This window comes from Daktulosphaira vitifoliae, unplaced genomic scaffold (assembly GCF_025091365.1).
Source record: "Daktulosphaira vitifoliae isolate Bord-2020 unplaced genomic scaffold, ASM2509136v1 Scaffold_3, whole genome shotgun sequence".
In the NCBI taxonomy this organism is placed as follows: Eukaryota; Metazoa; Arthropoda; class Insecta; order Hemiptera; family Phylloxeridae; genus Daktulosphaira; species Daktulosphaira vitifoliae.
Genome location: NW_026099574.1, coordinates 2,563,826 through 2,591,825, shown reverse-complemented (window position 1 = coordinate 2,591,825; position 28,000 = coordinate 2,563,826). Strand labels below are relative to the sequence as shown.

At 25.0% G+C, this 28,000-nt stretch overlaps 1 protein-coding gene across 6 annotated transcripts; it reads right to left on the bottom strand.

The window, feature by feature from the left end:
- Positions 1-99: 99 nt before the first annotated feature.
- Positions 100-27,839, bottom strand: LOC126902942 (ATP-dependent RNA helicase TDRD9). 6 transcript variants are annotated; one of them, XM_050680732.1, is made up of 26 exons: positions 27,752-27,839; positions 27,573-27,680; positions 25,202-25,410; positions 24,370-24,555; positions 21,654-22,082; positions 21,400-21,570; positions 20,908-21,098; positions 16,787-16,938; positions 16,553-16,719; positions 14,650-14,817; positions 14,402-14,564; positions 13,963-14,090; positions 12,534-12,743; positions 11,254-11,483; positions 10,746-10,904; positions 9,450-9,597; positions 8,938-9,162; positions 8,634-8,870; positions 8,426-8,545; positions 8,124-8,246; positions 7,088-7,230; positions 6,434-6,565; positions 5,459-5,597; positions 5,285-5,391; positions 2,622-2,864; positions 100-506 (listed from the first exon to the last, which is right to left on the bottom strand). In XM_050680732.1, exons 3-26 carry the CDS (start codon positions 25,388-25,390, stop codon positions 311-313), a joined length of 4,356 nt encoding a protein of 1,451 aa, XP_050536689.1. In that variant the 5' UTR covers positions 25,391-25,410; positions 27,573-27,680; positions 27,752-27,839; the 3' UTR covers positions 100-310. The 6 variants fall into 6 exon arrangements, 5 of the variants coding, with proteins under 5 accessions (XP_050536689.1, XP_050536692.1, XP_050536691.1 ...); XM_050680735.1 differs by lacking the exon at positions 27,752-27,839 and having other exon boundaries at positions 27,573-27,691; XM_050680734.1 differs by lacking the exons at positions 27,573-27,680; positions 27,752-27,839 and adding an exon at positions 27,111-27,274.
- Between the last annotated feature and the right edge of the window lie 161 nt (positions 27,840-28,000).

The window sequence follows — 28,000 nt, the reverse complement described above, 5'->3', positions numbered from 1 at the left end:
CTTTGGCAATATCCGGTCAATGCGACATAGACTATTATGTCTATTATTATTTTATAATAATTAAAATCATTATTTCAATAAAATATAAAATTAAAATCATTTAACTTAATAGCGTCATATATTTTTGATCACCATAAAAATATAGATAATGCATAAAAATGAAAATTTAATTGGTAACCTTATATTAATGATAACAAAATAAATAATAACTTTCTATTATGAACAAAATTCATAGTCAATATTAAAAAAAAGTATATAAAAAAAATTAAAATAAAAAATTTGAATCAATTACTTTTATGGTACTATTGAATTATAAATGTTTTATATCAGTAAATGGTCCAGTATAAGACATTTGTAACTCTTCTTTGGCATTCTTATAATTTTCAATATGTTGAGGATTTTGAAAGTGGATTTGCATGGATTTGTTACTCGAAAACATAAAAGTACATAATGGACAATGGAGTTCTTCTGTACTCACTTCGGTTGTATGAGAATTGAAATCAATGCTATAAATTAAAAAATTACTGTGTATAAGACTACTATAATTTAATCACTGAGTAGAAAATTGAAATGGAATGAGATAATTAAAAAAGTGACTATTTTTACAATGTCAGATTTAAGAGGTATAAGGTTGAGTATAAAAAGAACCCAGTACAGGGGGTCGCGGCAAAGTAGTGACGTGGCATAGTTGGATCAAGTATAATGATATCTGACAGTGATTAAAATCACTATCAAAATAAAATGCTTCGATGCAAATCTTTAGATAGTTTAATTTTAAAAAATTGGAGGATTATTCCAAAAGCTACATGATCTGCTATTTCCTTATGAATATCCTGATTAAGATAAAGTATGTCGAATGAAAAAGGGATTACTAAAAAATATTAATTATCATAAAAAAATTGTGTTGATCAATACACTTTTCAATAAGTTATAACATTATAAAGTAAAAAATGTAAAAAATAAAATCGAGAATTTTCACACAAAAATAGTATTTGGTAGCCATTTTCACCACGAAGACAAGTCCAGAGGTCAAATTTTTTTTTGCATAATAAAGTAAATTACATAAGCTTTAGTTTAAGATATATATATATATAAAAGTCTCAGACTTTCCGGAACATTTTTAAAAGTTAAGTTGAAAAAGTTAATTTTTTGTGAAAAAGTTGTCATATTAAATCCCCATCTGTGGGCAGGTTAAGTGTCAGATTTACAAAAAAAATATACTAAGTGATAAGNTGTGGGCAGGTTAAGTGTCAGATTTACAAAAAAAATATACCAAGTGATAAGTAAAGACATCAAGCATCTATAAAAAAAAAAATTATATTAATATGTTCATTTTTGAAAAAGTTACGGCAGTTTTTAGTAAAAAAAATTTCGAAAATTAGCAATTTTTAAATTTATAATGTTTTTGGAGGTTTCTCCCATTTACAAGGAATGAGGGAAATTTTTTCAATTTTTGAGGGTAATATCTTCGACTAGATACGATTTGTGATCTTTTGACATATCATTGAAAGAAATCTGTTCGGTGAGAGCTGAGAAAAAGTGGTAATAGACACACAAAAAAAAAACACATCATAGTAAAACCAATACCTTCTCAGCTTCGCATCGAAGCTAAAAAATACATATTTTTATAACAAGTTTTTATTTAATATTAGAAAAATAAATTTTCTTTTAATGTTAAAAGTTTGGTGCTATAGAATATTATCGTTTTTTTACTTAGCCATTCAATCTGAATTCAAATTTCAAAGAATTACTAATTTATTTTTTAGTAAATGTGAATTTAGCATATATCATTAAATTATATTAATAAACAAAATATTACAAGTTTTTAACTAACCCATTACAATACATCTTGTATTAGAGGTAATTAGATTAAGTAATATAAAAATTATACAAAAATACTTTATGTGAAAGAAATTAATTAATGTAAATTTAAATATCTTTAAACAATTTAGTTAAAATTTTAAACAGAAATAATAAAAATATAATATATACCAACTGTAGTAGAATATTATATTACTAATTCTTATTCACTCATCCAAATAATTTAATTTAAATAACAGATATTAAAACAAGCCCATTTATCTTAGAATTGAGGAAATAATTTGAATTCAAACACAATTAAAATATTTACTTCTTTATTACTTGGAATAAGTAGAATAACAGAAAACCTTCAGAGACATTTTTTGAGATGCTCACTTATAAAACCCATAAAAATTATCAGTACCATTGCTTTAATTATAAATTAAAAAAATGAGACCTATCTCATTATAAACATTGTAAATATTGTACTGATATTTTTAGGGTTCGTCATTTATAAAAAATAAAAAATATTGTCCTGAATTGTTGTCTTAAAATATTTGTTATTTTTAATGACTTAGCCTACATTACGAGCTTCTTTTTTATAAAATTATAGCAATTATGCTCTAAAAAACTATATTTTAAGTTACTTTTATTTGAGTCAGGTTAGTTAGGATTATAATAGTAATTTTTCTTATATTTGGAATACTATTAAATGATCAGTTATATAAGAATTAAAAAATATATTGATATTTACATCATATTCATTAAACCATATTTGGGTATAGTATTATTAGTGAATAAATTAAAATTTTACAACTTACTTATCTTTTAATCTTTTAACTTTACACAATTTATACATCAAAGCTTTACATTCTGCAATAGTGAGCTTAGATGACAATTTTACACCCCAAAGTAATTTGTAAACATCAGAACCAGCCATTGGGTGATTCACAGGGCTATCCTCACAATATGGCATAAGCATTCTTGGTTTAGGTAGTGCTCCCCACATATATTTTCTAAGTACCGATTCTGGTGCTTTAGTCTTCAAAGGATCTGCAAAAATACTATAAAAAGTAAAAAATTATTAAAATCAAATGTAACTAAGTACTTAATAAAATATAAAAATTTATTTTGTTAAATAAATGCAAATAATGGACCCAAATTTAAAATCTTTATAATCATTTTTTTGAAATAAAAGTTCTTTACACAAGGTATGAAAAAAATAATAGATTATAACGCATCAAATTTAGCTGTAAAATTTAGCCATCACAGACGGATTCTATTGTATTAATATATAAGGCCAATATTTTTTTTTTCACAAACGTAAACATTTGTTTAACAGATTCTATTGTTCTATTAGGAATACGGTTAAAATTTCATTGTTCAATGAATGTATAAGTTCAATAAGCGTGAGCGTTTGATAAATGTTTACATTTCATGATTGTTCACAATTTATTGTAATAATACATTTATATTTTTTTAACAGAAATATATAATCTGTACAATGAGCACAATAAGCATATATGATAAAAGTAGAAATAAATTACATTTTAAAGGAAGAAACTCGTTAGTGACACTTTTCAAATTGTAATAATATAAATATATTTTGAATTTTAAATTCATACAACTTGATTTTTAATATTAAAATATTTATTTTAATTAACATATTACTTTTTAATAACAATAATTCATTATTATTATTATTAATAAATATAAATATAAATTTATAATTTGTTAATTTAATTCACTTGAAGTGATTTTAAAAATATGCACTGCAGTTTTTATTTTAAATACAGTAAATATAATTTGAAAATTTGGGAAAAGGTAATAGACAAACAAATAAGAAGGGAAACGTCCACAAGAAGAAAGAAATAGTTTAATTACACAAATTCTAAAATAAAATTGCATACATAAAAATATAATTAAATGATAATATAAAATATAATATTTTTATATTATTATTATTAATAAAATAAATAAATATATATATATATATATATCTTATTCTAACACCAGTGACCAAATATCATCAATGAGAAAATCACAAGAAAAATCTTATTGGCACTCTGTGGAACACACCCGAATCTACCTAGTGCACAAAACATACGTTTCTACCCACTAGCCCAAGCCAACTCCTTACATTTATTTACATAAATAAATAATTAATAAACTAATAAACTAGTACTTTAGATGTTATTCTTATTTTTACACTTAGGTAAGACGAAGAGTACAGCCGGGAAATGACTAATGATAAAATAGCTATCCCTACTTCTCACCTACACCAGTCATTGCTTCAAATTGTTAATAACTTATTATAGACAGTATGGTCATGGCATAGTGGGTAAAGTATAGATGATAGTGATTAGAATCACTATCATAAAAAACGCTTCAATACAAATCTGTATATAGTTTTTAATTCTATTAAGTTATTTCAAAAGCAAAATTAATTTGTATTTTTTGTTCTACTAGTACATAAAATAAGTTTTATTTTAACATATATTTAAAAGACGCAGTATTCTCAGAACATTTTCAAAAGTTAAGTTGAAAAAATTCTACTTTTTATACAAATTTTCAAGTTTACAAAAAGTCATTTTTCTTAATTTTGAAGAGGCAAAATAAGTATAAATTTGTATTTAATGTAAGTTAGATTCATGTAAATTTTATATTTATTGATGAACTCATTACAATAGCAAACTTTTATAAAGTATTTTAAAATAAACAAACAAAAATAAAATTTGAACATAAAAATAGTATGTTTTTTAACTATGGCAGCTATTTGCACATAGAAGATAAGTTGTCGAGACAAATTTTTTTTTTTTATATTTAAAGTATGTAATATAAGTTTTAATTTAACATATATTTAAAGAACGCAGTATTTCTGGAACATTTTCAAAAGTTAAGTTCAAAAAGTTGAGTTTCATAAGAAAAGTTGCTATTTTGAATCTCCCCTCTGTATAAAGGGTCAAATTTTCAAAAAATTATATCAAATAAAAGGAAAATTTCTAAGATTTCTATTTAAAAAAAATTACTTTGATTTGTTAATTTTTGAAAAAGTTATGGTAGTTTTAAGAAAAAAAAGGAAATAAAATGTCAAAATTTACCGATTTTAAAAACCGTAATTTTTTGGGGGGATTTTTTATATCACATTTATGGGGAACAAATAAAAATTTTTAAAATTTTTAAGGGTAATGTCTTTAGCTAGATACAATTTGTGATCTTTTGACGTATTATTGAGAAAAATGGGTCCAATGAGAGCTGAAAAAAATTAGTAACAAACACAAAAAAAATAAATAAACATATCACGGTAAAATTAATACCTTCTCAGCTTCACATTGAACCTAAAATGTTTTACTTCATCCCCAGATACTCGTAATACACAATGAATTTTTTATTCAATAAGTCTTCAATAAAAAAAGTTGAAAATATAATATTGATTTTATAAAAAAATATTTAATAAATTATTTTATTCAAAATTAAATTTCACCTCATAATTTCACTTATTAATTTACGTTGCAATTCAAAAATTTCTCCAGGACCTTCTTCATCTTCTGGATTTACACATTTGTTTAAGAGCATTCTTACTGTATTTATCTACATATTTATTAAAATGTTATATATAGACATTTATTAAAAGTTAATTTAAAATGATATAGATTACTTTTTCTAGTATTGATCTATCTATTACAGTATCAAAAGTAATTTCAATGTCATTTTCTCCAAAAAGTGGCCTAGAAGTTTCAGGATCATATCCTAAACCACAAATAGCTCCTATCATTTTTGTGTATGAAGAGTTGCATCTAAAAAAAACAAAATTTACTAAACCTATAAACTAAGTGAATATGAATTAGGTGCATATAGTTTAGATTAAAAAATGGGTTAAATTATATTAATGTTTAAAAATATATTTAAGTGTTTTACACATGAAAGATTTAATTAATTGAGTTATTTCAATACATTTTTTTAATAATATCAATCTTACTGTCAAGTACTGAAAATAAAATGTTTATTTTATACATTTGAAAAATACAAACAAATATGCAATTAAAATTAATTATATGATGAAATTTATTGTTTTGAAATAATTTCTCCTTTCATGAAATGAAAAAAAATATTAAAATTTTAAATTATTTATAAGATTATTTTGCGCCTACTAAAAAATGTATACATTATAAAATAAAAAAATATAAGGTATATTCAATTAAAATTTAAAATAAAAACAAAATGCCTTAATTTGAATTTAATTGCAATCTGACAGAAACGATTAAGCATGGTGATTGGTTAGTTGTATCTTAAACAAAATCTTCAGAACAACAAGTTTAATTATTTTTCTTTCCAAAAAGTTATAAAAATCAATATATAACTTCAAAAAAATAATAATAATTAATTTTACATAAGAAAATTTTATAATTAAAAAAATGACTTACTAATAACAACATTTAAATCAGTGATATGGATGATATTAAAATTAATTTTTAAATTTATGGAGAGTTTCAACAAAGAATATCTAAAAATAATAAAATCAAGCCCACATTTTACCCTCATTATTGGTATTTAATTGTTTGCTTTTGAATCACAAGCAAATCAGTAATAGTGTTTTCTAAATAACCAAAAAATTTTAAATAAAAATATTTACCTTATTTCAACACAAGGGGAGAACATAAGACAAATAATAGCAGGCATTCCAGCAATGTTTGGCATCATAGTTGTATCCCACAATGTTAATCTCTCATTTTCATTTGCAGAAACATTTCCAGCTACAAATAATCTATAAAATATTACAAGATAATAATTTATATTGTGAAATATTATCAAGTATAGTTCTTAGTAGTAATCATATCCTAATTAAAGCCTTTACTCAATTATTTATCACCTTTTTACAAAAAAAAAACCCTATTTATCAATACATAAATGTTCATCATATGTAAACCATAATGAAAACTTTTCTGATTACATAAAGGGGAGTTAAATACGGTAACATATCTCATATACCTAAAGGCACAACTAGGAAGGCTCCATCTAAAGAATGTAAAAAATCATGTATATTTTTAAATTAAAAATTATTATTTAGAAGAAAATTAAATTAGAACCTCTGAAATATGTTGTTCTAGTTGCACCTATACTCCTAGATCAAAATATTGACACTCAAAAAAATAAAAAGAATAATTATAATTTTTATTGAACTATTTGAAAGCACACTTTAGAGTTTCTGATAAATATTTTTTCATATTTTTTTAGTTACGACAGTTTTGATTTTAGTATACGAGATCATTAGTTATGAAAAATGTACCTTTCATGATAACTATCTGGATTTGTATCTAACAATACTGAATTAACAGACTGACTTTCTATCGAGACAATTTTAGAAATAGAATGTCTATTGATACCATGAACAGTCATTTCTAATGGATTGAATGGTCCTTTTAATGTATGCTAAAATTGAGAACAATAAAGAATTAATATATATATAATAAATTATTACTATATAATTAGTATTTCATTATTATTTTGTGCATAGATCTACGTAATATTTTTTAATATTTTTGAACAATATTATGCTTATCAATCTTTCCTTGAGTAAGTATTTAATTAAAATACTTATTATGTTGAACTTTTATTAAAAATATAAATTACTTTAATTATAATCATGTTACATAAACGTATGATAATATAATTTATGATAACATTGTAGACAATGAATTTATAATGTATATAAAAGAAATTTTTTATATAAATACATGAAAATTAAAACATTCCTAAAAGAAAATGAATAAATAAATAGAAAAAAATAAGAATACATTAAAAACAAATACACTTATTATCAGTTTTTATTTTTTTGAGTAATCATTATTATTTAAGGTTTGCAATGTACAGTTAGCTAAAGCTTTTTAAAATATTTTTCTAATATAATATTTGTGACATGTCCTTGATATTACTGTCACGTTGATCTATATATCACCTGGATTAAGATAGTAATAGATCAACAGTTTTGTGTTTTACTAATTGCCTATTAAACAAATTTCAAGATCTCTTATCACTTATTTGTGACGTTGACATAAATACAAATCAACATCCAACAACCGTTAATCAGTCTTTGATTAGCATTTTTAGGGTCACATATATAAACACGTATCACAAATTTGTTGTAATTTATCATTTTTAACTAAAAACCATTTATACTTCTTTAAAATTAATTTAAATAGTTCAAGTTTAATTATAAATATATTAAAGTTAATTTTATTGTTCCTGTCTTATTACTATCACAAAATTTGTAAATATATTAAAGTTAATAAAACTATGTCTAATAAATAGTATAGATTTCTTACTATAGTATAGGCTTCATGTTCAGATGGAGATCTTAATTGAAATTTTGATATTTTATTTTTATTAGTTGTATGTTTTGATGGATTATAATTCCGAAATGCATGGCATCTCATTTCGTGGTTAGCCTAAAATAATTTTTACTTTAGATTAATGTAGAAGAATATCTCATAAAATAATTTAACTAAATTTATTGTTTTATCTGTTGCTATTATTATCATGTAAATATAAAGTATAAATAAACTGATTTACTTTATAATCAGTGTATAAAATATTGTTCAAAAATAATTTTAAGTTTATAAGATACCTTTGATTTATAAGGTTCTTCAATATGGCATGCAATTTTTTTTTCTATTAATTCTTGAACAAAAGAATTTGGTGTTTTTAAATCTTCCAATGACAGGATATTATTTATTATTGAATAAATCTAAAATTAAAATTTTAGTAATAATTTTAAATATGTTAATTTAAAAATTATATATTTTGATTAAACCTAAAACTGTATTTCTACTTACAGTTCCATCTAAGGTCTTAGAACCATATTGTTGGACATAGTTACTTAATAACATATTAGCATCTTCTGGCCATCTATTTACACTAGAACCATTAATAGCAGGACCAATATTAGCAAATGTACATTCAATAGCTAATTTAGGGACACTAAGAACTTTAGTTTTAAATGTTTTATCTTTATAATTTAAAACAACATCAATCTTAAAATCTGCAGATACTCCAAAATCAATTAAAAAAAACTAAAAAAAGATGGTAAATTTAACTAAATACACTTTAAATAAAATTATTATATTGGTATATTTTTACCCTATATTGTTCCTGTGGGCCATGTAAAAAACTTATCAATTCTGCTCTGTACAAATCACTATTATATTCTACAACATAAGTATATCCAATATTTAAATCATTTGGACTTGCTTTTACAAAATTATCTTCATTGTTTTGGTCATTTAAAAGTCCCCATATATACTGTAATTTTTGTGTTATAGTTACATCAGCTAGCTGAACCCAAAACCGCCCAACAGTCTCTACCTAAAAAAATTATTATAATTTTATTTTTTGATAAATTACTATTGTTAATTTTGTACATATTTTATTAATTAAATCTTATATATATATATTTTAATAAGGTGGAAAATGATGAAAAGCTAGAGTTAAAATAAAATATCATACTGTTTAAACAACTTACAGATTTTTAAGATTTTGAAAATAAATAATTTGCAATAAATTTAATTCATAAATAGATTATATTTTTAACCTTTTGACTCCTCTGTCATGTATACGCAACAGCAAGAATTAAAGAGTTTAAAGAAACTTACATGTGATATAAGTACAGATATATATTTCATATTATCTTTAATCTCATTAATGATGCTTTTATTAACTGGTAATGAGTTTATCCTTGAAATATTTTGTTCTGCTAACTTTTTTCTCACTTCATTCACTTTTTTTTCAGCATCTGAAGGCCTTTCATTAAAATTAAATATTTTATAATTTAATAAAATTTATAAGGTAAATAAATTTAAATTATTATAATGAGATTAGAAAATTGCAGAACAAAAATGTTATATATAAGTATTAGGATTCTCAAACAATGTATTATCTGCAATGTTTATTATAATATTGATATTACAAGAAATATAAATGCATATATAAAGTAGTCCAGCATGTTCTGGTGGCAAGTGTTATAATATAATTTTTAATTTAGTTTATGTTTGCAATAGTTTTATAATTATTATAGTTTTGTACTATGAATATAATTTATATATATCTTTTTTAATTTACAAAAATTGTAAAAAAATATATCATTAATGTAAAGCAGTTAAATTTCTATAGTTTTAAATTTGTAAAAATTTGAATTTTGTATTAATTTACAGTGAAAAATGTTTATCTATATTAAAAACAAACGAGAGAAAAAAAGCAATTGGAAGTGATCTTATACATACATAATATTATTATTTGTTATTTTTCATTTCAATTATAGGCAATCATTCAAACAATAATAATTTCCACTGAAAAATTCAATATTTATAACCGATATTTAGTGTGAAAGTTTGTGTTTTCTTTTATAATATCATAATGTATTATTCAGTCTAAAAGTACAAGTTATAATAATAATTATTTTTTTTTAATCATTATTACCTTTAGTCTTTAACCCAATTATTTGGGATCTACCTTATTGATTTGACAGGTTTTTTACACCAGCCAATTACTTGACACAATCTCATTATGGCTAAGGGAACCAGTAAAGAAGCAAGGTATATGTCACTGTTGACAATTCCTTATGGTTATTCTTCTAGGAACTAATAGTGGACAGTTAAGATGAACATCAGTACTAAAGTAGCAACTTCACCACAATACACATTTTTTTTTTTTAAAAAAAATATTTATTTAAAAATCAAAACTGAAAATTCTATAATCAATAACAAAATTACCCAAGAATATTCAAAAAATCTATATTGTTTGAGAACCCTTACATACATTTATCTATTAAAGTACAATTATATGATTAGTTATGCAGTAATTAGCTTTATTAAAAAAATTAACAAACAAACATAATTTGTTCTTGAGAATATATTACACCACAACATTAATGTCACAGTTATAAAACTTACTTTAAAAGAGGTATTTTAAATTCAGCTTTCAATTTATACATTTTTAAAGCCACATAAACACCAAAAGACACATTCCCTGGAACTAAGTGAAGTTTAACTTCTTGTGGTTTGTTAGCTTGTGAAAAATGAGAAGTTCTTTGAAATTCTACATACACTTTACTTTAAGATAAAACAAAAATAAAGAGAATATAATAGTATTATGATAATGATGGAAGTATATAAAAATTTTAAGAAAAGAGATTTGAATTCTCATGAGAACAGATTTGTGTAGCACTTTATAGCCATATTTTTAAATATTTCTAATTCATTTTAACATTTTTTCTTTTTAATTATTAAAAACATATATAAATAATAATTTAAATGTTGTAGTAATTACACTGAGAAGTTCATTAATAAGGAACATTCCAGTTTTATATTTTTATTATTGTATAGTAATTTTCAATTATTTTAAATATTATATAATTGTGAAAATAAATAAAAATTCATTTTAAAAGTAAAAGTGTCTTACTTTGAAGTGGAAAAATGAGCTTTTGTTTGTCCAACAAGTTTCTCAGGAAACAGATTTTCAATGACTTCTTTATACAATTCTTTGGGTTGATCATGAGGAAATCCGGTTAAGTAAACAGTATTATTAGGATCATGATTATCCATAAGCTTACTTATTTCATGCTGGTCAGTATAAGCATTACTTGTTCCACGTATGAAATAATTCGGATAAAATGCTCCAGCTAATATCACCTAAATTAAAATAATTTATATATAGTAGTAATGAAAAATATTATAAATTTAGTAGTCAATAATACTTTAAAATCAGTAATGATTTACATACTGGCAGTGTAGACAAGAACCTACCACAGCATTTTTTTAAATTTATTATAATAATGACATATATTGAAGTTAATTTTTAATAACAATGTGTATAAATGAGGCTAGCACAAAGGAGTTACCACAACCATTATATGAAAGACAGAAATTTTTTGGATGTTTTCACAACGAAAATATCATTAGTCAAATTCACAAATAACATATCTCCATTTTTTAATTTTAGGATTATTTGTCTATAAGATAAAGAAAAAAACTGCGTTTGTTGATAAAATCGAATTTTTGATTTCATCATTTTATCCTCCTGAAAACTGATAGTAAAAAAATGTTGTATGTGTAATATATCATTAGACCTCTAAAATTTTAAAATTAGGTAAAAGTAAAATTTACTATTTTGGACATGCATCATTTACAAATATGTAAATCTTAAAATCTTTTAAATTATTAATAGTATAAATTAAAACAGCTCAACAGTATCTCACACACATTTCAGTATCCTGTACATAATATTTTTTAGCTCAAAAGGTATTAGCAGTTCATTAATAGGACATTTATAATGTTCTATAAGATCAATGTAAATTTTAAAATTAATGGTATTTTAAATACATTTATCCTGCATTATTGATTTAAATTTATGTGACTTATCTAACTGCTTATTATCAGTATAATTATAAAATTACTATTGTAAGTTCCTTGTTGAAATATATTATAACAATTATGATTGTAGATTTATTTCTTACATATACATAGTAATTTGACCATATATTGTAAAATAAATTTCGTATACACTAAATATATTTTTACATAAAATAACATCAGAAACAACAATTATAAAAAATTTAATAATTAAAATTAATACAAATATTTTCAATAAATTGAATATTATCATATTATAATATTCATAATTCTGTGACAATCACATAATTAAAAGAAAAACCAAACATTTTTTTAAATTATTTTAATTACCTTTGAGGCTAAAGCTTTTTGTTCAGGACGTTCCCATTTCATATTTCCTGATCCTCGTAAAATATTGAATGATCTTTTTAACCTGTCATTGACATCTTCAGTAAGATCATATAATTCTCGAATGGCAGATAATTGAATATAATTTCTAAAAGCCCAATCTTTTTCAAGAGATTTATTACGATCAAAGTTAGGTTTTTCATGAAGCCAAACCTAAAATTTAAAAAGAAATGAAGTTTTTTTTATTATATTACAATATTAAACATGTACTAAGGAATTTATATATACATGTTAGTAGTAGCATACCAGTGTTTAATGTGAAGGGCTAATACAAAAAAAAATTTAGTAAACTTTTTTTTTTATATAATTTTTTACTTTCCAAATTATGTCTTTCCTAGGGTATATAATCAATTCATAAATTTTCTACTGAATTATTTTATACTAAAAATTTTTATCCTTAGTTAAAATGTTGGTTAACTTTTTAATTAAAAATCATATTATAAATATTAATAATATAATAACTTATATCAGCTACAAATTAAATTAGTATATGCAGAATTTTTTCTTTAATCTTGATACTTAAATAAAAACAATAAGTAAGAAAGAAATAATTTAATATTTAATATATATATATATATATAATTATGAGAAAATTATATTAATTACATTATTTTTAATATAAAATAAACTATTTGTCTAAATAGAATCACTCATTCTACCAAAATAAAATTTCAAACATATAAAAATTATTCTAAGCTCGTATTTTACTTTTGAATTTATTCAAAGCAATCAACCGGTATAATTTTTGTGGTATGCATTCAACTTTATCAAAATAATTTTTTTTTCAAACTAGTAGAGAATTCTTTAGTATTATTCAGTGTTAGCCTCTGGCTACTAAAAATAAAAGTTAATAATATTAAAGACAGCCATTTAAAATGTCTAAAGCCTCTATAAATAATAGAACCACATAAAAGTAATTGATAAAAAAATGGTGTACATTATTTTGTAAAATGACACCATTTTATTTGTTAATAATAAACATTTAATTGATTATTATTAACCAATGAAAAATCGACACACTCCAAATGAAATCAGTATACCAAAGTAATAAAAATATCATTAATACTTTAGACTTTTTAATGTCACCTAGCTTATTTTACTAGGTATACACTATTCATGTAATTATTAATTAATTGCATGATGATATTTCTATAATCATTATAACGTCTTCCTTAATTTGAATTATTTTTTAATAAAACCAAAAATATACACCTGCATTTTTTTCAAAGCTATAAAAAAATTAAGACCAAATTTATGTACAAAAACTATTATGTATAATTATTTTACTTTTGCCATACAAAATGAATTAACTGCTATTCAATTATTAAACTAATAAAAGTATATTAAAATGTTTTCAATTATTATTTTTTACCTTAAAGGGCATAATGTAAGCAATTGGATCACTACAAGAATTATTAGCCCAAGTTAATTTTTGAGTATATCCGTCCAATTGTTTTTTAAAGGGCTGGCTAAATATACTTTTGACTGATAATCCACATGCTAAAAGATAATAAGGAAACATTGAGAGAAATATTTTAAGTAACTTAGTTATTTATTTAAATTATAAAAAATAAATATACAATATATATATTCAGTTAAATGGGATTTTTTTGTGATATTACATCAACCTAGTGTAAGAAACTATTTTATAAATAAATTTTCATAAGTGTAATGCAAGAAAAAAAATATGAATTATTTATAACTATTCCACACACACAAAGAAAATAATATAAATAAAATTAGTAATTGACTTTAAAAGTTAAACACATAACCCATCATTTACTAAAAATATAAACTAAAGATGTTTTTACCCATTATAATAGCTTCATTCATGATATTGAAGATATAACCAAAATAAATTAATTTTGACATTGGAGGCTCAAGAGGTAACACTGACATTACTTTTCCCATAAATGTAATATCACCATCATAAGCAGATATTATACCATTTACTGTGGGTAGAAGTGCACCAACCTTATAACAATAAATAAAATATTGTTATAATTTTTAAAGACTACTTTAAAAGTAATCTTAAAACACTATTCAAATATTATTTTACTTGTTTGAGAGTGAGGATAGTTAAACGTATATTCTTGATATCAGGTAAACTCATTGCTGTTTTTAGAAGCATAAGAGGTGATCCCATGTCTAAAACTTTAGACATTAACACAATACGACTTAAGGAGCAGCGCAGCATTTCTGGAGTTTCTTCAGCTTTGAAATCACTCTAAAAATATTTACAATCAATTCAAGAAGAGTCAAAAATAATTATTATTAACACCAATAAGAATAAGTAAACTCACTGATCTTTGAATTTAATATAACTAAATTCTTCCATATACTGTTTTGAGGAGTGGGGTAAAATATCAAGACAACAAGAAATACTGTGTATTTTTGGCAGACTTAAGGGTAGTACTGACTTGCAAAACAATTATGCTTTTTGACTATAGGCCATGCTTCTTGTATTAAGTAAACAAACTTGAATGTTGTCAAAAGGGGCTTTTCTTTGCAAGTCAATGATACCTTTAAGTTTACCTAACAGAGTACCGTGTTTTTCTCAACTGTGCACAATATTATTAACTAATATCCTGTATATATATATATATATACAGGGTGATTCATTAAGGATAAGAGACTCATTTTCTCAGTAACTATTGAAAATTTTAAATTTTTGGTAAGGAAAATATTGTTTGATTAAAAAAACTCTATAATAATATGTAGTACAGTAAAATAATAATAGAAATTCAGTCCAAAATCATTTAACTTTAACAAGCTGTAACAGACGAACAGTTGATGGGAAAAAAAATATTAAGAGCAAAGTTGTTCATATTTTTATTTTAAATCATAATAACAAATTCAAAATAGGGGTTTCCATTTAAGAAAAATCAAGTTAATGTTTTCTAACCTTAAAGGGATGAAAAAAATGATGTTTTTACTACATATTATGGTAGAGTTTTTAGAATCAAACAATATTTTCCTTACCAAAAATTTAAAATTTTCAATAGTTACCGAGAAAATGAGTGTCTTATCCTTAATGAATCACCCTGTAAATAACCTATATCCAAATTATTTTTGAAGTTTTATACTACATTAATACATTATTTTTACTATTTATCTCTAATAAATAAAAAAATTTAAATTAAATTTTTTCAGCTCTTTTCTTACAAAAAATTTTGATGAATAAAAATAACTTTAAAACTTTTAAAGTACATATATAGTTTTGAGTTACAAGCATTTTAATACATAAAGTGTGTGTATAGCTGTGTCGATACAGTTCATACTAGTATATATTTATCTTATAATATGTACTTATCCTAAAGTCGTTATCAATTCATCAAATTTTTTGTAAAAAGTACAGCTAAAAAATGGCTAATTTTATTTATTTTTTTTAGTAGAGATTAATAAAATTATCATGATCAACAAGAGTCCCAAGTTTGTGCAACTCTGTTGAAGGATGATATAGTAGCATAAAAATATTTTTAGTTTTAGTGTGGGTTTATCCCCAAAACTATAACCTTAGTAAAAACACATAACTATGTTTTTAAATGAATTAAGAAAAAATTGAATTGACTAATGGTACATTTGGAAGAACTTACAAAATTTTTTAAGGTATATAATCCAGACTAATTATAACGTAGTCTAATTGTGTAAAAATTATTTTAATAAGTACCATAAAATAATAGTCGGATAAAAATGATTTGTCAAAGTTAGATGTCTAGAACTGGCCGGTATTCTGTATATATAGCTATATATTTTTTTTTAAATTTATTAATTTCAATTCGAGGTATTTTTGATTTTAGGTTTTTTATTCTTTATAATTTACAATAAAATATTTTTATACTCTTAGCTGTATTTTGTGGTTTCTTGTTTTAGTGTTTTGTAATATCACTATGGTATTGGTTACTTCCAGTTTAAAACCATGATATAAAATATAATGTGAGGAAAATATAAAAAAAACTTACATCATACATCGATTGAGGTACAAGTCTATAAACCCTACCATCTGCAACACGACCTACTCGTCCTGCTCTTTGATCACAATTACTTTTAGATGCCCAAGTCATAATTAACATTGAGTAATTTGATCTTGGTTCATTTTTTAATTGTTTCATAAGGCAAAAGTCAATAACTAAAAAATAAATTTATTATATATGTAAAAATAAATTAATAGCAAGTATTTCATAATATATGCTAACCATAGGCTATATCAGGTACAGTTATTGAACTTTCAGCAATATTAGTGGACAATATTATTTTTCGATGGCCTATGGGAGGTTGATCAAATACACGATTTTGTTCTTCACTTGTAATTGAAGAATGTAAAGGTATTAAAGCCCACTTATGTTTCCTTAAAATAATAATTTTAACTTTAAATAAAATCTTTTTATAAAGTTATAAATTACTTTTTGCTGATCATACATAAGTGGTATAATGCTTTTTCTTTAATAGCATTTACCTGTGAAAAAGTGTTTAATTTTTCACTAAACACTTTTTTTTTCAAATATGTATAGTTTATTTTCTCTATAAAACTACATTATCTCAAAAGATCAAGAGCCTCATCATATTTATCATCTAATACTCATCATATTTCATTATACTTTCTTTAAAAAAGAAACTTACTCGGTTTCCAAAGAAAATCTCACATTTATAAATTAAAAGCTAGCAACAGTCATTATCACAAATAAAACTTTTGAGTAACCTAATCAATTTAGGACTTAACACTATACAGATATGGTGTAGTAAGTACGGTCTATCTGTTAATCCAAACAAAGCAGAGGTTGTTATGTTCACTAGAAAGAGAATAGGACTAGACAACCTGGACACTCTTACTCTGAATGGACAAGAAATTAGCTTAAAATCAGAAGTAAAATACTTAGGTATTATCTTGGATAGTAAGCTAAAATGGAAATCACATGTTGAGTCAAGAATCAAAAAAGCAATGACCACATTGTGGACTTGCAGCAGAGCCTTGGGAAAGACATGGGGTCTTAAACCAAGAGTTATGTATTGGTTGTACACGTCAGTGATTAAACCTATGATATTGTACGGTGCCCTGGTCTGGTGGACCAGAACAGCACTCATTACAGCTAGGAAAGAACTTAGTCGCATACAGAGAATGGCTGCTATTGCCATCACTGGAGCATTAAGAACTACACCAACGGTCGCATTAGAGGCACTAATTGGATTGCCTCCTCTGCATCTAGAGGTGAAAGCTCACGCCAAAGCTACAGCACTAAGATTCCACAACTTAGGTATGTGGACTTTGGAGAGTGATACAACAGAACATGGTAAAATACTAAAAGAGATAGACCAGGGCTTTTTAGAATACCCCTTGGACTATATCAAACCGGTTCTTAAGAATAACATTCCTCATAAAGTGGAGATCACTACACGTAGAGNACAAAGTGGAGATCACTACACGTATAGAATGGAATATTAACCACCTGACTGACAAAGGAGGATTTGTGATATATACAGATGGATCCAAAAAATCAGGAAAGGTAGGTGCTGGAATTTGGGGCTTAAAGCCACGAATAAATGTCAGTATGTCATTGGGCACAACACCCTCTGTTTTCCAAGCAGAGGTGATGGCGATACTGGTAGGGGCTCAGAACCTGCTGGTATACAAAAATAGGAAGATAACTATCTTAAGTGATAGTCAAGCGGCTTTGAAAGCACTCTGTAACGATCAGGTGAATTCAAAGCTGGTCCTCGAATGCAGGGAAACTTTAGAATCACTATCGAGGTTCAACAAAGTTACACTAGCGTGGTTACCGGGACACAACGGCGTCACTGGGAATGAGAATGCTGACTTTCTAGCCAGGAAAGGAGCAGAGAACACCTATGTTGGACCAGAACCAGTGGTAGGACTCACTGAGTAATCGCTCAAAGCGTTACCCAAGATTTGGTGCAGAGAACAACACAGGAAAATCTGGAAGTACTTGGTAGTACCTAGACAATCTAAAATGTTTATCAAGACCCCTGGTTTATTGCTGGGTGATCTTAATAGCATGACTAGACATCAAATAAGCACCCTGACTGGTCTACTGACAGGACATGGTCACCTGCTTAAGCATCTTAACGCAATGGGGGTATCGGAATCACCATTGTGCAGGAAGTGTGGAGTAGAAGAGGAAGACTCATTTCACATCATGTGCGAATGTGAAGCCTTGTCCACACTAAGATCAAACTACTTGAATAAACCATTTCCTGAAAAAGAGGATATTAAAAACCTTAAACCCAGAGAGATACTTAATTTCGCCAGAAAGACAGGACTCTTTGGTCATCTTTAGAGGTGACTTTATGGTTGGTAATGTATTAACACTTTGGTGATAACACTTAGGTGGGTAAACCGAATCAAGACAATTTGGTATGAGGTGCGCACAATGGACCAATAGGTCTGAGTGCATGGGCATTACGTCCACCTCAATAATAACTAAAACTAAAACCTAATAAATTAGAATTTACAAAAAGTTATAGTCTTCTATATTAAAAAATTCAATTTCGATTGGGCCAAATAATAAATTCATTAGCTAGTTTAATTTCTCAGAATATCAAGTAAATAAAAATCAATGATGATACATGTTATTAACCTTCACAATATAATTGTAATGGAAATTGGAATGCTAATAGCATAAAACTTAAAAAATCTGTTCTATTTAAATTTTAAATGAGTTATAAGATTGATGTTTTTTGCATAACCAAAATTCACCTAAACTGAATTATAATTTAAAAATTAACAGCTATAAAATATAAAAAAATAGCAGAAATACTTTTCACTTTGCAGGTGGAGTAGTTATTCTAATCAAAAAAAATCAATAAAACCAAAAATAGTTTCCAGATATACAAAATTTAGAAGTTACGTCATTATCCCTCTTTTCAACCAATAAAAACGACATAATCATCATTTCTGTCTATAATCTTTTATTAAGAAAATTAATAAAAATGACTTGCTTCGTCTTTTTAAAGGAATAACAACTATTCTTTTAGGTAATATTTTAGGAATGCCAAAATACAAAACCAAAACAATAAAAATTATTACAATTTACCTTGGAAATTGCAATAATAGTTTCTTCACCTTCGGAATCAACCTTTCCCCATCCAGGTTGTTTGACTGAAATACTAAATATAGCTCTACTATTTAACATATAAATTAATTAACATCATAAAGTTATTAAAAAACTTAAGAACATATTCCAATAATATCAACTCTTAAAACAGAAATACATGTTTCCAATACATGTCATTATATCCAAAAATAACACACGCTATATAGTAATATGGAAAATGTTCAAAATAAACTTAGACCAAAACTTAAATACAAAAAGGAAACATCATAATGAAGAAGATATAAATTTAGAAGTAAAACATATCATAGACTGAATAAAAATATCAATAACTTCCGTCCAAGTTGAAAAATATTACAGTTTTCCAAAGTGATACTTAAATTCCTTCCTTTATACATAAAAACTTAATAAAAAACAAAATGAAATTGTCAAAGAATTAGGACCATGTAGTCAAAAGAAGATTGAATTAACTCACCAGAAGAGTAAAATGGAAACATGACATTAACAGATAGAATATTTATCGCACATACTTAAGTAACACAAATACTAATGATTTTATGGCTTGCTACTAAAAGAATTTTTAAACAGCACAAAGTAATTCAACCTCTAAAGAATGGCCTAGCTAAATACAAAACAAACATAGAAAAAATCAGACGTATTTGCTGACTTTGTAGTATGTTTTACTGTAGACAACCAACAATAAACAAATACTCCATACCTAACAGATTGGATTAAAATTCAGTTCAAAATATTTAATTCAAACCTAGGACAGAAAGTACAGTTCACTATCAATTAGGAAATGTTATAAAAAAAAACAAGTGATTAATAGCTGCCTCCCTCAAAACACTATTAAATCAAAAAAAAAAAAATATCTATAAAAATATCTGAACATTTAAGTATTACAGTTTTACTTAAACATTATTCTTTTTATTACTACTTTAATATGTAGACATGTAATTTGTTACAACATATAAATTATAATAAAAAAAAAAGTTATAATTAAATAACTGTTGCAAGATATACAATTTTCTTTATTTATATAAACATTAGTTGTACTATATAAAAATCTTATTTCAATGTATCCTTACATATATTACAGGGTATTTTACTTCTCTGCGTGTTTAAAAATTATATTTGTTTATGTTATTGTTAAAATTTATTATAAATGTTATTAAATGCAAAAAATATTTTTCTCAAAATATACTTAATATACCATACTAACTAAATGTCAATACTGAATATCAACTTACTCAGATTCTATTATAAGTTCCATAAGTCTATGCATTTCCTCTATTTCATAAATTCCAGGTAAAAATACAAGAACTGATGACCTTTTGTGAATACCTTGCACTTCTAATCTATCAAATTCTTTAATTAAATGTATAGCTGTTTCATAACCAGCTTCATCTATTTGAGGCTTACTTAAATCCATATTACGAGCCTTTCATAACAATAAAAATTAAAAATAAATAATTTTTTATAATACACACAATGTCATAAATAAAATTTACTATTATGTAATATAATTTTATTATTTTTGAAAATAAAAATTGATTTGTGCAATTTTTTGTCAACAAAAATATTTTATTTTATCATCAAATATTATTAATGTATAGCTACAATAAAATTACTCTATAGGTGTAATACACCAAATTATATAAGTTGAAGAAAAACCTCAATTTCAAAAATTATCTTACTCATTATTTATAGAGTTTAAATTAAATTCAATTAATTATACTTACTGACGGAATTGATTGCCAAAGTTCATTTAAGTAATATTTATAAATTTTATGATTAAACTTGTTTGAAACATTAAGTGACGAGGCAGGAACAAATTTATTATGAGGCAGTCCATAATATTCACCAAAATAATCACATAATAATGCACCCGCAGTAGCAGACATTAAAACTATCTATTTTATAAGTGTATGTATATTTATAAATATGTAATTTAAAAAACATATACAAATTGTTTATGCATTATCTGACTATTTACCCTAACGGATTTGGAATTTGTCCTCATAAGTTTTTTTATCACCAATAATAAAAAATCCATTTCCAAAGTTCTTTCATGGACTTCATCCAAAATAATATGTGTAAATTCTGATAAATTCTTAGCTTTAATTATTTTTTGCAACAAAATCCCAGTAGTACAATATAATATTTTTGTAGTATTTGGATCATAATCTCTTTTACGTCCCACTTGATAACCAACTAAGAGTCCATTTCTCCATCCACGTTCTTTATTCACTTGTTTGGCAACAGAAATTGCAGCTATACGTCTAGGCTGAGTTACAATTATATTGCAATGTTTTTTTCTTGTTATACAGTCATCCAATATAAATTGAGGAACTTGGGTACTTTTACCACACCCTGTTACACCAGTTATCAATAATGTGCTGTTGGAATTTATTGTCTGAACTATCTATAAAACACACAAAAATGAGTCTTCTTCATGTTTAATAATTTATATTTTAGGTATAATCCAAAATTGTATCAGTTACTATTAAATTTTAGAAAATCATTATTGTACCCAATATTAGATTTGATGTAAAGCTGAGAATGTATTAATTTTAACATGATGTGTTAATTTATTTTATTCTGTATCTGTTACTATTTTTACTCAGCTTTCAATGGACTGATTTTTTTTCAAAAATATGTCAAAAGATCACAAATTGTATCTAGTTAAAAACAAAACCCTCAGAATTTGAAAAAATTTTGTCTCCTTCCCCGTAAATAGAGGAAACCTTCCAAAAAAGTTTACAACTTTTAAAATCAGTAAATTTAAATATTTTTTACTTTAAATGTCATCTGATCAATCTGACCCTTTACCTTCCCAAGGAAAGATTTAAAATGTCAACAAATGCAGACCAGGAGTCACAATATTATCTGGCAACAGTAGCTGACAAAATCGAAAATCGGAAACTTAGACCTGAGAGATTAAGCGGCAGTCAGTGATGCAAGATGAAGATGAGCAGGGTAATCATGGAGGGGCAGAAAAAATTACTAAAAGAGATAAGGGAACCGAAGCTCAAAAACCTGAGGTCAAAGGACAAGAACCTCTATTCAAGAAGATTCATGGGGTACCAACCTATAGAGATGTAGTAATTGATGACAAAAGTGGCTCTGGTCTTTCTCAGGCTACTCCACTAACAAGTTGACCACAGAGCAAGGGCTACTCATTGAATTTTATGTTGGAGACTTGATACTGTCAGGCACTAATGGAACCGACGTACCAGGTTAGAAAACATCAGACTCATTGATGGAGCACATGTAATTAGTGCAACCCAAGAGAGCTCTCTTAAGTAGCTCACTGATCATGTCAACTTGATAAAACCTTGAGACGGTGCAAAAATCCAACTGGAAGCCTACAATTCAATCAAATATAAATGGATGGTCACTCATATACCAGGGCTGCTAAAAGAATCCAAGAAGACCTTGGAAATTTTGGCAAAATAAAACAGGGGACTGAACACTAGGGTGGCCCTCAAAATTCAAATTTCTTTTTAATGGTCAAAAAAATGAGCTGTTCAAAATTTGGGACCGATCCGTTTAGGTTAACCCGTGCTCGGGCCTATTAAGTTGAGTCGAAGAGTCAAATTTAATAGAAATAACTGATCTATGTCCCATAACTTTTTTTTTGCTAACTTAGAATTATAAAAGTAAAACTCAAGTAAAGGAAATTTTACAAGAAATTCAAAAATAATAATTTCAGTGTTATTTTCTTAATTAATTGGAAAGACATGAGGTCTTAAACCTAGAGTTATGTACTGGCTGTACACTTTAGTAATTAAACCTATGATCTTGTATGATGACGTGGTTTAGTGGACCAGAACAACACTCGTTACAGCCAGAAAAGAACTTGGTTGCATACAGAAAATGGCTGCCATAGTCATCACTGAAGCATTAACAACTACAACAATGGTTGCATGAAAGGCACTAATCTAATTACCTCTTTTGCATCTAGACGTTAAAGCTCACACCAAAGGTACAGCACTAAGATTCTACAACTTATCTGGACTATAGAAAGAAACACAGCAGAACACAGTAAAGTAATATAAGAGATAGACCCCTTGGGCATTTTGGATAACCCCTTGGACTATAACAAACCGGTTCTTAAGAATACCATTCCCTACAAAGTGGAAATTACTAGACATAGAAAATAAAATTAAATATATAATAAAATTAACCACCTGACTGAGAAAAAGAGGATTTGTAATGTATACAGTTTGATACAAAAAATCAGCAAAGATAGGTGCTGGTATTGGATCTAAAACCTCAAATAAATGTCAGCATGTTAATGGACACAACACTTTCGGTTTTCCAAGCACAGGTGATGGCGATACTGGTAGCTCAGAACCTACTGGTATACAAAAAAAGGATAATTACTATCTTAAGTGATAGTCAAGCGTCTCTGAAAGCACTCTATAACAATCAGGTGAATTTAAATCTTGTCTTCTCGACTTTCTAACTAGGAAAGAAGCAGAGGACACCTATATTGGGCCAGTACCAGTGGTAGGACTTTGCATTGCATTAATTTGTATTAAAGCATTTTTTATGATAGTAATTTTAATCATTGTCATATATTATCTATACTTGTCCTAAACATGCGGTTCACAAAAGTTTTTGTTTTCTTAATTCCATTACTTTTTTTTGGATGAGGCCTATTATATATCTATATATACATTTTTGAGATTTACAATAAATAATACCTTTTCTCTATACTTAGCAATCTCCAAGTTATTTGAAATATCTGAAGGGTCTTTATAGTTATAATTTTCAAACAGATGAATTTCATCAGATTCTAAATCTCTTAAATCTTCTTCCAACCTTCCACCAATATGCGAAATACTTTCAACGCAACTCATGTTTGATTCTATTACTAATTTACGGGTTTCCTAAAATAAATGTAAAATAACATTCCTTTAAAATAGTTTACATATTTAAAATGTTTAGTAAAGATGTGTCTCTCTAAATTTTTTTTTTTTTTTTGAATCTTCAAATTGAAAACATTAGCATTAAATAATAGTAAAAAAAAACTGTAAATTCTTCTTGTATAATTTAAAAGTTAAATTTTTGCGATTTTTCAAATAAGATATAACATAAAGCGCTAATATTTTTTTTTTTAATCATAAACAATAAAAATTTAGTTGTATTAGCATATAAGTTTGATTTTAAATATAATTCCTTATGTATATTTTCAGACATTGTGGTTTTTTATAATTACTAATTATAAATAGCAATAAAATTTAAAATAATTGGTTTATATTTATTATTTTACACTTGTTAAAATTGTTTATCGATTGATTTTTCATTGGAGTAACATGGAAAGTATTATTTTTGAATATGAAAAATAGGTAATAAAAAGAGATATGATATATCATGTTTAGAAGAAATATTATAGTATTATCTGGATATAAGATAAAAAAATATATGTAACTAAAATGCAAAAAAAAAATAACATTAATATATTTCAGCTGTTTTTTCTAATTCATTTAATTAATAATAATAATAGGTTTTATCAATTAATTTGTTTTTAAATACCTCATCATTTAGATAGTCAATATTTTCTTCATTGTCTACATTTATATAATTTTGAGCTTCTTGATTAAATAATTCATAATTAGATTCAGATGGATTGTACTCATCATATGTTCTGGAAATGGTGCTAGTGGTATCTGAACCAGGTAATATTCTTTGTTCGACTTCTCCACGAGCAAACTTGCGCAACATTTTTAGATTTGTTTATAGTACTAATAAAATATTGAAAAAATTACTTAAATTAACTAAAGTACAAATGAAAAAAAATAAATAAAAAAATTATCACAAATTATGAAATTCTATATATGGAATTCAGCTAACTATGTCTCACGTAATATCTAAAAAAATACAAGAGTTATAAACAATTATTTTTTTAATCATTATGGATTTTTGATGAGCTGTTTCATAAGAAAAATATTAATTTCTACCATCATCTCTTATACTTAGAACTTGTATAAACTTCAGATTTTTAAATGACAATTCCATATTATTTTTATATATTTTTGTTCTTATTAAAAAAAAAAAATTAAAATTTATGAATTTTAAATAAGATACGCTACTTTAAAATTTACGATATTTGAAGAAACAAATGCAGTAGTTTTTCCAATGCAGTCATAGTTAAAGTTTCATTATGTTGACATTTTTTTTATTTAAGATTAAAACAACATTTAATATTCTATAGATAATTACTCAATATTTGTTTTACTAAAAATGCTAGCTGAGAAGAAAATGATTGTAAACCATTAAAAAATAATTAGTATATTACTAAGGAAAACAAAATTATCTTAAAAAAAGTTTTATAATTATCCTAAATCTATAATACCTCACAAGGATTATACCTCACTAGTATTTTCACTATACTACAAAAGGAATGTAATAATATTATTTAACTTAAAAAACATGTTTCATTTAAATGATTGATTAAAAAATAATATTAACTTTTTTTTTTTTTTTTTTACAGATGTACCTTAATATGAACTAAAGAATTCATTTTGTCTATTTTGGCAAAATATTGTTGATTCTAGCAACTACTGTTTAGTTTATTCATCTATTTGTTTAGTATAGTTTATTTACTTATCACTATTTGTAATTAATTACTATTTGTAATTAATTAAGATTTTTCATTTACACCTTAAAATTGTATAAAAAGAAGTGCTTCTATTATTTATGGTAAGCTGAATCCATCGTTTAGGTAAAAAAGTTAGTTGGTAAAAGATTTTACATTTATATAATACTGCTAAGCCTAATATATTGAATCTTACATATAAGCAATTACAAAACATTATGAATTTATTCATATCTGTAAAGAAGTCTTTAATTCATATCATATATAATTATTGCAATTAACAACAGTAAGTAAAATACCTAAATAGTATTAATATCAAATTACTTTAAATTTATAATGATCAATGTTTAAATCTCCAATACTACGAAAAATGTATTAAAGCGCATGTATGAGTAGACCAATATCTTTAATAAAATACAAAAATAATTACTTGTAAAGAATAATTAATGGTTACTTTATCTTCATACTATAAATAAAATTGATTTCGATAACTTATATTGGTTCTCCAAGATATACAACATATGGTTCTAAGGAATAACACATAGTTTTATAATTTAAAAATTTTATATTTTTTTTTTATCGGTGCATTTAAATTTAGGCATTTACTATGCAAAATAATTTATGTTGAATCAGCTAAAACAATTTAGCACCTCAACATTTCACTCTTTGTTATCTTCAAAAATTATATTCGTTATTATTTTAAATATTAAACTTAAACAATACCCAATTACATGAACATTAAGACTACGGTTATCTCAGATAATCGTATTCTAATATGTAGATAACTTATTTACATATATATAAATAATAACATGATTAAGACAGAATAAAGATATCTATTCATACCATACATTACTAGAGACCTGTAGCTGAATCGTTTGTTCTGATTGGCTCTCAGAATAATATGAACTATTTGATTGCAGGCACGATTATAAATAAAACAGGTTAAATATTTTAAAGAAAAATATTATTCATTCTTGATAAAGTATTAATTTATAATATTTCATTGTGGTATCAATTAAATTTAGTATGTCAGGTTGCGAGAGAAGTGAGAAATCATAAACATTTAAAAATGTTTATGAAATAATTAAATGTTATTAACTAAATATGTAATTAACTAAATGAATTAAATGACCATCATTTAGTATTCTTACCAAATGATGGTACTTAAATTTAATTTACCGAGTTCATTATTACTATAGAATTACTGTATGCTTTTTACATGTCAACAATAATGAAAATATCTATTGATCGAAAATCTGTTAGAAATTTGCATGAAGTTTTTTTTTATAATATTAGAAAACATACATGCCACGGATAAAGAGTCGACAGCATACGCTGTATTCGAGAGCGGCAGAATCAACCGTCCTTCTAGTAGCTGATTTTTTAGAAGTCGACAAAAATCAGATATTCTCCCTGAAAAATTAATTATTAGCCCAAAAAATAAAGGTCATTATGAAAAATTTTAGTATGAATTTAAAATTTACCGTTCCTGATTTTATTTATACGTAATATAGAGTATTACAGAAGGCCATTTTTTGATTTAAAAACTCATAATGTGTGATAAGAAATTCTAAATTGTTAAGGGCATAATTAATAATCTCTATATACATTAAATTTCATAAGATAAAGTTGCAAGTTTTACAAAAATTATGTAACGCGAATAATAGGTCTAGGCGTCATTAAACAGCGTTTTACAAATTTTAGATTGACTATAATTATATTTATGATACATA

What these genes read in the sequence shown, in the direction of transcription:
- LOC126902942 (XM_050680732.1), bottom strand. Translation starts at nt 25,390, where the DNA reads ATGTTGCGCAAGTTTGCTCGTGGAGAAGTCGAACAAAGAATATTACCT. An exon ending in AAGAACCTTATAAATCAAAG is followed by an intron (nt 8,247 to 8,425) that starts GTATCTTATAAA and finishes AAATTATTTTAG; the next exon opens with GCTAACCACGAAATGAGATG. An exon ending in AACATGAAGCCTATACTATA is followed by an intron (nt 7,231 to 8,123) that starts GTAAGAAATCTA and finishes TCTCAATTTTAG; the next exon opens with CATACATTAAAAGGACCATT.